The following is a 15,252-nucleotide window of genomic DNA, read 5'->3' as shown; positions in this document are numbered from 1 at the left end:
TCAGTGGTGGTATTGAAGGTGGAAGAGAGCGCTGTACATTCCCTCCCCCCACCTACAATTCCTGCCGGACCGGAGACTCGAACCCGCAACCTTTGGGTTACGAGTCCGAATCTCTAACCATTAGGCCACGACTTCCCCCAAATGTGGGGTGGTATGGATCCGCATCAGCTGATGGCTGCCGGTAGAGGAAGCTGTTATTATCCTGTGGTTTCACCTCACGATCCTCGTCTCATGTTTTCTCCTCAGGATCTCCACCGACGATTTGAGGGAGCTCCAGAATCTGCCAAAACCAAGGCCCTGCAGACTGTCATCGAGATGAAGGCAAGTGTGTTTGTGTGTGTTTGTTGTAAGTAAATCCCAAACTTTTGGGTTCTTTCTAAGTAGGACAGGTTGCTTTAAAAATAATGTTACCTAAATTGCAACTTTCTCATATTCCTGAAACTGTCATATTGGGTCAGATTTGTAATTGTACACTACTGCTCAAAAATTTGTACGATTTTTTTCCCCCAAAGAAATGTATGCTTTTATTTATCAAGGACACATTAAACTGATCGAAAGTGACAGTAAAGACATAATATTACATAAGATTTCTGTTTCAGATAAATCCTGTTCTTTTGAACTTTCTGTTCATCAAAGATTCCTTTTTTTTTCTACAAAAATATTAAGCAGCACAGCTGTTTTCAGCACTGATAATAAAAAGCAGAAAATCAGTATATTAGAATGACTTCTGATCATGTGACACTGAAGTACCGGAGTAATGAGGCTGAAAATTCAGCTTTAACATCACAGGAATAAATACATTTAAAAAATATATTAAAATAGAAAACCGTTACTTTAAAGTGTAATAATATTTCACAATATTACTGTTTTTTTCTGTATTTTGATCAAATAAATGCAGCCTTGGAGAGCATTAGAGACTTCTTTCATAGACATAAAAAAATCGTACCCTCTCAACTTTTGAACGGCAGTGTATTTGTCCTCCGTATTTTTTGCAAGTAAAAAATATTTTAAAATGGTATTGTAAGACGTTTTGTATAGCCGAGATTAGAAGGGATCAACAGTATATCTGCACAATATCATTTATCAACATTATATTAATTTACTGGTATCTGCCAATATTGATTCATTATTAATGCAAACTCATTTCCCATATTTTTACATTTTAGATTACCTTTGCTCATATAGATTGCCTAATGCTCACTTAAAGTTTAATTGTAAAAAACACTAATAATTTAATCACAGTTAAATGTAGCAAATGTCTTTAGTAAATCTCAAAATGAACATCCATTTTTTCTTACTGTGCATTATAAACTCGTGGTGCCTAAATTCAATTGTGGGATTTCAAATTGATTTTAGATTTGATTTTAGTGTGTTTTAAGCCGTTTATAGGTTATCGACCGTAACATGAAAGCAATTATTATATTCATGTTTCAAACTAAAAGGTAAAAACACTTCTGTATAAAAAATAGATAAGACACTCCATTCCTCGGCTTTGTCTTTCTCCTCCTCAAACATCTCTGTGATCTCTGCAGGACTCTAAGATCAGTTCTCTGGAGCGCAGTCTGAGGGACCTGGAGGACGAGATACAGATGCTCAAGTCAAACGGGGCTCTCAGCACAGAGGAGAGAGAGGAGGAGATGAAACAGATGGAGGTCTACCGCAGTCACTCCAAGTTCATGAAGAACAAGGTAGAACCTGCGGCTCATGGGAACTGCAACTGTTTTGTTTTGGTGCTTTTTTAACCTGTGCAGGTCACGAGTTATTTGAGCACAGATTTATTGTTTTTGACTCTTTGTTAGGGTTGAATATTACCAGGCGTCATGTGGTGTTGCTAATATTTACTCTAGCACTAGTGTTATGGTATGGTGTGTATTGCAGCTAGATAAAGAAGCATAAAATCGCCAAAATTTTCATTTTATCTGGTCAAACGTGGCCACTTTTGACCTGTTGCATTTTTAACTGTTTTTTATTTTTCCTTTAATGGTATTTTTTTTATTTTTAAATATTAAGTATACATTTTATTTTTATTCTCTATTAAAATATTGTTTTTCTTTAGTAAACTTTCCGTTTAGTTAAAAAAAAAATTCCCATTTTAATCGCAGCTAATTGGCTACATCATAACCGCATGGCCTGTGCGGTGAATGCTGATTGGTTTGGATTGCTGATGACATCACGTGATTGTGGGTGATGTTTGGTTGGACACAGGGTGTGCATGCGAGCTGGTGATTGGTGGTTGTTGCAGTAACAGCGCCCTCTCCTGACAGGTAGAGCAACTGAAGGACGAACTGGCGCAGAGCGAAGCGCAGGGCGAGGAGCTGAAAAAGCGGGCGGCTGAGCTGCAGCAAGAGGTCTCTGCCGTAAGAAACCCAGAGAACCAGCTTAGAACACGCACAGCTCTGCTTCCCTCACCAGAGAGAGCTTCTGTCTCACCCACTCAGACCCCAGATAGAGATTCACGCTAAGCCCGCTGACTGACTGTCACTTTAGCTCAAGGCCTTTTTTTCTGCAAGAGATTCGCTGTATAAATATCTGATTTACAGAAGCCTTGAAGGGCAAGGTGAATTTATTATTTTAGATATTTTTTTAATAACTAATTTCATATATTATTTATGCCTTCTGCTCAAAAGCTTTTTTTTGTAAAAGGACAAAAAAAATCCCAATGATTTTACCACATCCCCCATATTTATTTTTTCTTTCGCAACTCCAGGTGCGCTGGAAAAAAAAATCAACGTGCCCCTTGTTATCCTCAAGTATAGTGGAAAACAGTGCAGAAAGTTTGTTGAGAAAAATACATTTTGCAAATTTTGTGTTTGCATACATCAGAATATGTAGGGAAAAAGAATTTCAGTTTCACAACAGTTGTTCCCAAAACAGTTGTTATATTTAAATATAAATAAAAAAATAGTTATATAAAAAAAAATATTGTATAAAAATACATAAAATATTTAAAATGGCAGTTTTATTTTAGTATATAGTATTTATATAGTATTTATTAATTATTTGAATGAGCTTTTATTTTTGTTTTCAGTTTTAATTTTAATTTTAGTTTGTTAAAGTAATTGTTATGCACTTTTTTGCTTTTTTGCAATTGCTTTTCTGTAATTTTATGTCCATTTATATTTTAGTTTGTTTATCTATCTATCTGTTCATCTATCTATCCATCTATCTCTCTGTCCATCTATCCACCTATCTATCTTTTTTTTTTCAATTTTATTTCAATTTTATTTATTTCAATTACTAAAAATCAATAATAGTGTTAGTTTTTGGTAACAATAACAACACTGCCTGTATGTATCAGTCACATTTTCTATATCGGTGCGTTCTCTCAATATTCTGATTAGTGGTCAGTCAATATACTGTAGGTTTTTCGTAATGATTGACCACCTCAGTCTTTTTTTCCATATAAAATTCAGCTTAAACAGAACTTAAAAAGGAAGTCATAGCAAATGTGCTCTTGGACACAAAGACAAACAGTCCCAACACTTGACAGGATGATCAATGATGGGAGGGAACAGTGGAAAAGGTCCCAGGCGGTGAAGGGAACTGATCAAAAATATTCGCTTTCGAGTCTCGACTGCGTATCAGTGGCCGCCTGTCGTCACAATAACAGGATCGGTGGGCGGCAGTGGTTCAGGCCGGCGGCTGGAGTCTCAGGGTTTCTCTGATCAGGAAAGCAGAGTTGCCCAATACTGTGCCGAAAGGACGGACGCCACACTAGACTCCCACGGTGTTTTTTACCCATCTCGCTTTCTTTTTCTCTCTCTTGTTTGTAGCGCTGGTTGGAGTAGAGCACTAATGTCCACGAGGCTTGATCTTTCTCTCTCTATCACTCTGAATTGTCTCTCTCGCCATCTCCTGTGCCTGTGCACGCCTGTTTTCACTAAGGTGACTGGCAGCCAGTAGAGTTACAGCTTTAGGCCATGCTAACCAGCTATAGCTGCCCCAGTGCATGCTGGGAATGTCAAGACTGTGTCTTTAAATTGGAGATGAACACTTGTCTGTTTTATAGCGTCTTAACTCTGTTACTGTCTGTTTATGGAAAATTGATTTAAATTTGTACTTAATTTAAATGCTTGTGTATCTTGCAAGAATGATTTTTTTTTTGTGGATGTTTGTTTTTTTGTAAAAAAATACTTTATGGAGCATTATGGAGTTTCATGTGTCCATCTTTTTTAAACTCAATACATCAAGTTTTCTATTTACAGGAATTGCTGTATGATAAAATAACCTGGTAATGATCTGTGTTTCTGCAGTGTTTAATTCAACGGATTTGCAATTTAATTAGTCTAATATGTGTTTAGATGACCTTAAAACAGGGTAAAACTCCAACATCAGACCTGTCACTACAGATTTCATTCTGTTTTATGATTTTAAAGCAAAACATTGCTGCATTTACATTCTGCAAAGGCTTTTTCGGGGAGATTGTGTTCGAGATTTGACCAGAGCTTCGATGTCTGGTTTGAAGGAGAGTCTGAGTTTTCCACATACTTAGACCGAATGTTTGTCTTGTACAGATTGACCAGGTGAAGCAGGATCTCTCCAGGAAGGATACTGAGCTCTTGGGTCTGCAGACTAAACTGGAGATGCTCGCCAATCAGTTTTCTGACAGCAAACAGCACATCGATGTACTCAAAGAGTCTCTCACTGCCAAAGAACAGCGTGCTGCCATCCTGCAGACTGAGGTAAGAATTACGTTATGGCAATGAATTGGCATTGTATGTTTGTATAGATATTTAATAGGAGAATTATGCCATAACTGGATTTATTTCCCCTATCCATTCCAAGTAATACTCTTTGCCATTGACATATTTCTGACATAAGCTCATCTAGTTAGCCAGCTAGATAACTTTAGATTGTTTAACAACTAGATTGTTCTTTTTTTAAGTTTATTCATTGCATGAATTGGTTAAACTGGTTCACAGAATCAACAAATTGATCTAAATAAAGTAATCTTTTAAAAACTTACTTAAAAAGACTGGGAAGAAACTGGAAGCATAATAAGCATTAAGCCAAATTCATAAAAATAGGATTAATTCATAACAAAAAAAAAGTTTAAGTTTGCAAGGCATGAAAAGATGTATGTGATCATCAAACACACCAATTAATTAATTAGCGGTACTTAAAATACAAAAATACTAGTTTTAAAAAAATAAATACACCACCATAATGAATGTAATAAAATACAATTTATGTATTTTATACTCTTAATATATAAATTATTCACAAGCTTTATATTCCATTTATTATAATTGATAGAAATAATGTTTCTTTTTGTCTTTTGTGTTGATGAAATGTTATTGTATTTTATGTATTTCCCTGCCTGACCATTAGGGGGCACTGTTGTATCAAACATGTTATTTGGCTGTTGTGAAATTGTATGAGCATGAATGGCTTCTTTGTGTGTGCTTTTAATTCTGTAGTTAGTCTATCATCACACTTTTTATCATAATCCAGTGTTACCAGTGCCAGCATGTGATTCATGGAGTTTAGCTGACGGTTAATGTCAGTATTACTGGGTTCCTGTACATTGTCATGAATAATACTGTTTTATTGTACAATAAGTGTCAGTTCATGCATCTGGATGAGCATTGTGCCTGTGTATTTCAGGTCGATGCTTTGCGTTTACGTCTGGAGGAGAAGGAGGCTACGCTTAATAAAAAGAGCAAGCAGATTCAGGAAGTGTCAGAGGAGAAGGGCGCCCTGAACGGAGAAATTCACGACCTCAAAGACATGCTTGACGTCAAGGAACGCAAGGTCAACGTGCTTCAGAAGAAGGTAAATGATAGACACCGCAGCAAAATTGTTTGTTGCTTAAAATCGAATCGCTCTCTGTAGGAAATAAAACATTGTGGTCAAAACAAACTTTTGCATTGCGGCAGTGTATGCATTTGTAAACATCATTGCGCCCCTTCAAACGGGTGTCATTTTCTCCTCCTGAACGTAGATGGCACTGTTAGGCCACGTTTGATGAGCTCTGGCGAAATGCTTGAGACCAGCCTCACCAAATATCCCTTTGTGTAAATTTATGATTTCGAAAAGTTGTGTTTGTGATGGCGACGGAGTCTCCTGTTCTCAGAAATGACACACACAGGCCGTTAACCTCGGGCTAACAGTGGGCGCCAAGGTTTATACGTCTGTTCTGCATCTTTCATATCCATGCAACAGCTGTTTGCTTCTGCCTCAAACCCACGTCAGATATACAGGAAGCCGTTCCCGCCGACATCGCTTTTCATCGTCAACATTTAGGGTGCAGCTTTGAACTTCATTTCACAATATACAATCTTTGACAGAAATCTGCACTCAAACGGTGCCAGGTCCAAACTATCGCTGACATGTTTCCAGCTCGTCGTACTGTACTCTTTGAGTTTGTCAGAGGCTGTTTCCATACGGATTGTCTGTAGCTGGTCGTCCCATGAGGCAATGCTTCGGCGGTCACATCCGACTATCAGTTTCAGTTCTTCTGCGCTGAGATCACAGTCTGTGCAAACAAGCTCCCCATCCGCAGGCTCATTAATCTTGAGTTAGGGATAGTCTGAGTGCAGAGAACCCACCGTGAGCTCACCTTTATTGGGAAAACAGGAAGTTGTGTATCTCTCTAATGGACATTCCAGGGATAATGTTGCAAATCATGCTCCTAAGATCGCTGTAACTTGTGTCATATGTTATTTTACAACCAAGTTTCCCAAAAAAGCACATGGATCATTTGCAATAAAGTAAAACTCAAGTATGTTTGCTTGAATGGCTAAAAGCTCTACCTCTTTGAATTACGCTCCTTGTTTACAGGAAGTGGCTGTTGACTGATAATCGTTACCTTGGAAGACCTTTTAAGGTTGTAAATTGTGATGTTTTTTTTTTCTTTTCTAATACAGATTTTAGGATATCGCTCAAGTCAAATGCTCTTTTTTTTTTTTTTTTTGCAATTGCAAGTTAATTTTTTTTATTAGTTTTATATTCATAAAATAATGTCTAAATGTGTTAAAATCCTTAGTATTTTTAAAATAATTACACACACACACACACATAGTATTTTAAGGCTTTTGTGAATTTTAAACAAATTCTTTTGTATACTTCCAGTATACTTCCATGTTTTATTAAAGTGAATTGTGTTAAAAATAAGAAAGCTCTATTTACATCACATATAAACAGATTATAGTGATAAAACAGTGCTTGCATACTTGCTGTTTACCCTGGAAGACCTTTAAAGGTTGTAAATAACTTTCTTTATTCCAAAAACAGACTTAATGATACCACTTTAATGTCAAATTCTTGTTTTTTGCACGTTTCTTTTTTTTGTTATTGTTATATTCATAATTTAATATGTACATTTGTGAATTTACTTTACTTTAAATTATAATTATTTTTAAATAATATATGTAACATTTAGAAAAAAACTTAAATTGTAAATTGTCGTATTAAAGTAATTTTTTTTGAAGAAAAGCACATATAAGCAGTTTACAGTGATAAAACTGTGCTTACATACTTTGTTTAAAAAAAATAAAAAAAATAATTTAATTTAGGAGTGTTTCATATATGAAGACCTGACACTCTCTAATCGTTGTCTTTTTTCCCGTTATTGTTTTAGTTTCTTTTTCTTTTGTCTATTTTCTTTCTCTATTTGTCTCAACCGCTTTGCTTCTCTTCACAGTTTGAGTCTGAAAGCCTCTCGGAGTCATCAGGGGCACGATGAACTTTTCTTTTTAAAGCCAAGTGCTCTCCCAAGCCACAGAAAGAGAAACATTTAGTTTCCATTATAGTGCCTGAGCCACTCTGTATTGCCCCAGAGTTGTTCCTAATGGCCATAACACATTGAGACCGTGCTGTGAAGGTATGCATGGGGCTTCTCAACAGGACACCATTCAACGCACAGGTCAAACACGAGAAAACGACAAACTGTACAGAGCATGCAGGATTACATCCAGTGAAGAAAAACTAGAGCATATGTATCATTTTGCATTTTTAGACACCTTTATGTTGCAGAATTCTTCTATAGACATTTTTCCTGAACGTGGAAGTCATGCCTGACTCTTAACCAGAAGGATGCTTTGCATTTCCGGTCTCCAGTGTTTCTAGTCAAATTAGCATATATTCCGAATTGATAATCTAATGTTAATCCTATTTAAATGGGTTCCTATGGAGACCGGAACAGAAGAGCATCCAATCCGAAGTTAGAATTCATAATGGCGGCACTCATCGTTTACTCAGGAAAAAGGTCTATAGAAGCCAAGAATTTATCATGTTGATACCTTTGAACATTTAAGACTAAACTTCCTCCTCAGGTCGCCTAGACTGTTTATGGAAATGTGTGATTAAGAAATAAATATGATTTTGGCATCACAACCATCAGCTCATTAACATAAGACTTCCCACATTTATATAAGACTGCAAATTCATTAATTAGAAACTTGCCCTGTCTTGATAAATGATTTTTGCACTGCTTAAGATGTCAGCCAATCATAGCAGAGCTCATTTGCATATAGAATTCTGCAAGATAAAGGCTGCATCCAATGTTTCTCATTTCTCAAGTATTCAATTTCGGATGTAGCCAAAGTAGCAAAGAGTGCCTGTTTAATTCCAAGGGTTAGTGAGAGTGGAAAATATAATGTAAAAAACAAAATTCGGTCTGTTTTTTGATGTTAAAAAACGTTGAGTAACATTACAAGCAGACTTAAAAAAAAAAAAATCAAATGCTCCAGACGTGTAGAATATGGCCTCTAAATAAGCTACACTGTTTAGTTCTTTCAAACAACACTTAGCACTGTTACATTTGCACGCTCAAAAATGAGCTTTGCTAGACGGTGTGTGTCTGTGTATACAAGTGAGTAAATGAATAGATACACAGTGTCCTGTGAAGTATGCATTCGTTCTCAGAGGAGGCCTAGCTTGGGCTGGTTTCTTTTTTCTCGCACTCTCCTTTAATGTCTGAACATCATTTTTTCTCTCTCTCGGAGCTGTTTGGCTTTGTAATTGTTTTCCCAGCAGCTCTGGTTCAAGTGCGAAGCTCTCTGCCTTCTCAGTGGCACCGTTTGCCTGCGCGGATGTGAGCGAATGCGTGCCGAACGGAGCAAAACACCTCTTCCAGCGGCAGCCGAGAGACTCGGCCCGCTCTTTTCCTCCTTTGTTTATATTCAGTGTTTTGTGTTTAACCGAACACTTACCCTTTAACAGCCTGGAAAATAACAATAATTTAATTTGCAACTGTCAGATAAGGTGGCAGACAGATCCGCAGTGGAAGCGGCCGAACTAAATATTGAAAACAGCGGTTTGGATGGGAATTCTTTCACAAGTTCACAGCAGGACAGGCTGCAGAAAATAACATTTGTTAATGCGAGGAGGGCGGAATACAAGACGCAGTTCAGCAGAACTCGCTCAAGTATGTAAACTCCAGTCGAATGTCTTGATGGAGAGCAGCTCTCTTTGGCATGAGAGGTTCGCCAGAGACACTCTGTCTTATGGATGAAATGTTATCCTGTTTTTTACCATGTCTGGGGATTTTTAGCATTATTAAATCCAACTAGGGTTGTGCTTAATAAAAATAAGGCTATCTGCATCTTATTTTGAAACAAAATGTTTAAATTACAGCGCATGAATTCTGTTCTTCAGACCACACCAAAGAAATTAAACCTGTTTGTTGACTTTGCGGTCAGAGTTTCGCTCTATCCAGATGTAATAAACACCCAATATTGAGCGTTGCTCAAGGAATTTGTCTGCAAACTTTCGAAACACAATCCGGGACATTGAGGTTCTTGCAAAACTCTTTTATTGAGACGCAATTTAATGAACCTCATGAACTTTCAGCAAATCCAGCAACTATATTTTTCTTAGCAGAAACAGCCTGATAACTTCTGAACAAACTTGACACTTTGTCGTCAAGGTACAATGTGCGTTGGACTGCACTGCCGTTCAAAAGCTTGGGGTCAGTATGATTTTATGCTTTGAAAGAAATTAATACTTTTATTGAGCGAGGATGCATCAAAGTGATCTAAAGTGACAGTTAAAGGCGTTTATAATATTATAAAAGATTTCTGTTTCAAATAAATCCTGTTATTTTGAATTTGCTGTTCATCAAAGCATCCTAAAAAAAAATGTATCATGGTTTCCACAAAAATATGAAACTATTTTCAACATTGATGATGATAAGAAATGTTTCTTGAGCCTCAAGTCAACATATTAGAATGAATTCTGAAAGATCATTTGACACTGAAGACTGAAGTATTGGCTGCTGAAAATGTAAAGTATATAAAAAATTTTTTTTAAATAAATTAAACAATTATATTTTATAGTTGTAAAATATTTTAATTAAATATATTACAAATATTACAAATATATTAAAATTCAAAATAGTTATTGTAAATTTAAATTTGAAAACATTTACTGTATTTTTGTTCTCAAATGCAGCCTTGTTAAGCATAAGAGACTTTTTCTTACCAACACTAAACTTTTGAACAGTAATGTACAGCAAACCAAAAGAATCATCATTGTTGTTTTATTTTAACAACAGTGATTTAAAATCCATACAGCGGTTTGTGATTGGCTGAAACCAAGTTTTTAGTTTTTGCGCCAGTAGAATTGAGAGTTTTACTTCATTAACAATGACTCACCGCACATGTAACGTTTCAACATGTATTATGAAGTGTATCGTATTCCAGTATTTCATCGAAGGATGTCCCCATGCGCATTCACAGAGGGTTTGGGCTAAACCCTGAACATTCACTCACCCCACAACCGCCCCCGTGGATGAAGAGCTTCCAATTTGCTACACTTTTAAAGGCTGGTTCAGAACGCAGAACGACTGTGTGCTTTTTTCCCCCCTCTTCTTTTCGACGGCTAAGGGGTTGAAGAAGGCTAACAGGCTTAGCACCACAAGGAAAGCCTCTTAAACAGAGCGTGTCGGGCCTGAGTTGTGATCTTCTTGCTGAGAAAGAGCCTCTTACATTGTTTGTTACCGTCCTTCAGTCAAGAGAGGGAGAGACACACACAGACAGAGAGAGCAGAGCTTTAAGAGGGTGCATGCTAATAAGTGCCTTGTGTTAAAATAATGATAAACACCACATCAAAAGGCAGAGAGTCTTAAGCCCCTAACAGTCTGATAGAGAGAGAGAGAGAAAGATCCTTTCTGCTTTGGACTTAATTTAGGGAAAGAAGTTCTACAGAAGTTTCTAATTAATCGGCACTTCCTCCTCTCTCTCTCTGTTTCTCTCATACTCAGACTTTTCAATTTTAAAGTACTTCAATGTGTTCAAACGCGTGGAGACAATGCAAAATAAATGCAAATAAAATAAAGTGCAAGTTGTTGCAATAAAATCTTAACATTTTAAGGCTACTAAAATACTTCGAAATTGTATTTATTTTTATTGCAGTAACTGGCCCCTTATTTATTGTTGTGCAAAAATAAAAGTTTTTTTTAATATACATTTTAAATGTACACAGAAATGCGGTAAAAAAAAGAGTATTATTGTGAAATAATATTACTATTTAAAATAATTATTTTCTTTTTTAATACATGTTAAAATATAATTTATTCCTGTGATGCAAAGCTGAATTTTCAGCCTCATTACTCCAGTCTTCAGTGTCACATGATCGTTCAGAAATCATTCTAATATGCTGATTTTCTGCTTTGCTGAAACATTTATTATTATCAATATTTAATATTTTTGGATTTCATATTTTCAGGATTCTTTGATGAATATAAAATTTAAAAGAACAGCATTTATTTGAAATAGAAACATTTTGTAACATTAAATATTCTCAATTCAATGTGTCCTTGCTCAATAAAGGTAATAATTTGAATCAGAAAAAAATATTGTCCCTTATTCTTATTAAATATTATTTTTGAATGGCATTGTTCATATCTAGTAAAACAAACAAACAAATAAATAATAATAATGATACTAATAATAAATTAGGTTACAGTAATTGCAATTAACATAATTATGTATTTATTTATTTATAGTTTTAGGTTTTAGCTTTACTGTTTCAAGTGGTGGTGCTTTAAAAGCGATGCATTTAGAGATGCAGTCCAACAATAAAGCTCCTTCAGAGAAATTACGTCTGTAAATTCATGCCCTTTAGAGCGCTTTAACTACAAGCAGTAAAACTCCGACCACCTTGAACTTTTGAGTAAATCCAAATAAATGTGTCCGTTGCAATTTATTATGTAAAACTAATGACTCACAGTCACACAGTGGAATTTTCCTCCTGCTGTCACTTTGTATCAAACGAGTGCAGCTAAAGTCATGTGATCCATAACTAGTCGACACAGCCCTGGCACGTCGACTACTGCCAGAACTAATCGACTAGTTTAGTGCCACCCCTAACATATGGTGATCAAAGCTGGAATATAAATTTTGACAATTTTGAAAATTAAGGAAAATCTTTCTGTGTGGGAGTTTGCAGACACAAAGACTGGCGTCGTGCCACATACCTGTCAGGTCTCACCCACTCAGGTGCCAAACTCCTCGCACTCATTTGCATTACTGAGCAGCGTGTGTGTTCGACGCCACCCATTCCGACAAACCTCTCGCAAATGACACGGGATTCAGTGTGTGTTGCTAAATAAATCCTGACAGGTGGATCAGGACCCTTATGCAAATTGGCTACTTATTTATTTATAAATAAATGAACATGAAAGATTGATTTGAGCTTAAATAATTTTTTTATTTGAGCAAAAAGAGACAGCAGAGTGGTTTAAGAGACTACACTGTTAAGAATGATTTTTTTCAGAGCTGTAAATAAAAGATTACTGGAGTACGTTTTACAAGAAAATACCATCTTTCTACTTCAAAATTTCATGTTTAATAAAATTGTGCTACTTTTCTATTTATATATTTATTTATTGCAATTGTTTGTGAAATGTATTAGCAATTTCTGAGTGAAAATTGTTTCATGATATTCCCAAAAAATAAATTCTGGGAATATCATGAAAGCATGAATGGGGTCAATTACACTGAAAAAAATTACTTGAATTAAATTTTATTTATAAGTATTTGTAGCATTTACCAGCAATTTCTGAGTGAAAATTGAGTGAAAAACACACACAAAAACAGTTAACACATTTAATTAGACATAAGTAGTAAAAAGACTATATTAGTATTTTCTTAAACATTGTACTTCAATAATACTTGTTATAGTAAATACTGTTTAGTGTTCTTTATGCAAAAAAGGCAATTTCAGAATGCTGTGTTTGACCATTAAAACCAAAAACTGAAATTAAAACCATTAAATAATGTTTGTTACTTGAAATAAAATATTTATGTGTGTGTGTGTGTATGTATAAACTACTGACAATGACAAAAACACAAATTACTAAAATTAAAAAGAAAACAGAAAATTATATACAAAAATCTGTTTAAATAAAAACTGTAATACTATCAAAATGATATTAAAATAACACTGTGAAGTATTCCCGAGAACCTTCTAACAAAAAGCTCTGGAAACATCCAGTAAACAGTTTCTCTTACTATACTATTACTATATAATGTAGGTTATACTCATACAGTATAACCTTCTTAATACCCATCTGCCGAAAATCTGCAGAAATGATCTCTCCCTCCCGTCGCTCTACTCTGTGGGGTTGGCATGTTGTTTTGTTCGGCTTGCACATTGCATACAAATCTGATGCAACCCGCTGTAAACGCTCAAATTCTTTCACTCCGTGCATGCGTGTGTGTGTCTGCGTCTGTTGTCTTGTTGTGTGTCGTGTGCCTCTCTGTCTGTTTCCAGAGCTCACACCGGACTGACAAGCAGCAGATCACTAAGTGTAACAAAACACTGTTTAATAATTCAGACAACCCCCTCCCTCTCTCGCTCTCTCTCTCTCTCTCTCACACACACACACACACACACACACACACACACACAAATCCCTTTAAGTCTCCATGCGTTTGGATCTCTCTGACGGGAGGCTGCTCTTTTTGTCTCGTCTTGTCTTTTATCCGCTCACACACTCTCAGATGAAACCAGAAACGGGGCAGAAGAGCTATTGGGAGTGTGTGTGTCCATCTACAGTCTGTTCTTCCCTCAATTTTAGATACCAGGTCATTGAATTCCAGTTTAAAGCTTCTCCGAGAATCCCAACATGGGCTTTTTTTTGCCTAATAGGCTCCTATTTGAACGTAATCATCATTTGGCTTGACATGGATCCCTATAATCTAGATCCGAATGTCCAGCTTCCCGTTACGAGGAAGATGAAGGCATTTTTCCTCCAGTAGCTCTACACAGGATTGCAGTGTCGTCGGACAGGTGGAGTTGTCAGGTGTGTGTTTGATTAATGAAGGGCTGGAGGTGTTTAAGCATTCGTATTGGGCATGCACCGTTGTTTTTGCTTTTGGTCCACAAAAAATTTCCCACAATTCCATAGGACCAATCAGCACGACTTTTTTCCTCACTCAACTTTTCGCTCAAAACTAGCTGAGACTAACCTCGACATCTGTCCAAACATGTCTGAAATTATTTAAAACAACAAACCCTGCCGTACATTTTATTATTCGAGCAACAACGGTCGTTTTTTTTTAACCAGGGCAAATTCATTATAGGGTTTCTTCTCACTTTCCCCCTCTGCCTACATTTGTTATCCTTGTAATCATTTTTGACAAAACATTCACCCTTTTAATTAAATTCATAAGTCGACACAGCTTTATCTCTCTCAGCGGTCGGGTCGGAAACCAGATTACTCTGCTGTCACAGATTTCTCTTGCTCTTTTCCGGACACTGAATAAAAAAGCTTTTAAAATCGTTAAGGCACTTAAAGACTTGAAATTGCGTGAAAACAAACTACAAAGGGAGAAAAGATGTGAGAGATGTGGCCAAAGGAAAGATTTTTAGTCTGTTCATTTTGTTTGGTTTATAATAAATGTAGTTATATAGTTTTAATAATTTAAAAATAACAGATTTTTCTAATTCATTTTCAGTTATTTTCAAATGTCTTGAAACATGAATAGTAATTAAAAGAAAAAATATATAGTTATAGTAATATAGTAAGTATTTTATATAAATGATGTAGAATAATATATTTTTTAATGGAAGAAAGGAAATATTTTTGGTCTACTAATTTTACTTTTTAGTATTTTTGATAACTGAAAAATTTGTGTTTTTCATTATTTTGAGTGATTTTCAAATGTCTGAAACATGAGTAATTAATAATAGTAAGAATTAAAGTAAATGAAATATAATATAATGTAATGTAATGTAATATAATATAATGTAATATAATATAATTTAATATAATATAATATAATATAATATAATATAATATAA

The 15,252-nt window shown here is 35.6% G+C and overlaps 1 protein-coding gene across 10 annotated transcripts in view; it reads left to right on the top strand.

Moving 5' to 3' along the window:
• Positions 1 to 15,252, top strand: part of LOC107725987 (ELKS/Rab6-interacting/CAST family member 1-like) — a 213,824-nt gene that overhangs the window by 34,867 nt on the left and 163,705 nt on the right. For 5 of the 10 annotated variants that reach the window (XM_016535425.1, XM_016535427.1, XM_016535423.1 and 2 more), the window contains exons 4-8: positions 247 to 321; positions 1,533 to 1,688; positions 2,265 to 2,357; positions 4,515 to 4,682; positions 5,608 to 5,775. In XM_016535425.1, coding sequence (XP_016390911.1) covers positions 247 to 321; positions 1,533 to 1,688; positions 2,265 to 2,357; positions 4,515 to 4,682; positions 5,608 to 5,775 — 660 coding nt within the window. The remainder of the gene's footprint in view (positions 1 to 246; positions 322 to 1,532; positions 1,689 to 2,264; positions 2,358 to 4,514; positions 4,683 to 5,607; positions 5,776 to 15,252) is intronic. The other 5 variants (XM_016535432.1, XM_016535426.1, XM_016535424.1 and 2 more) reach the window with 2 other exon arrangements.

The sequence above is a fragment of the Sinocyclocheilus rhinocerous genome, unplaced genomic scaffold (genome assembly GCF_001515625.1).
Source record: "Sinocyclocheilus rhinocerous isolate Xijiao unplaced genomic scaffold, SAMN03320098_v1.1 scaffold395, whole genome shotgun sequence".
Taxonomy (NCBI): domain Eukaryota; kingdom Metazoa; phylum Chordata; class Actinopteri; order Cypriniformes; family Cyprinidae; genus Sinocyclocheilus; species Sinocyclocheilus rhinocerous.
The sequence above is the reverse complement of the archived record's forward strand: the minus strand, read 5'-3'. Positions and strand labels throughout refer to the sequence as shown.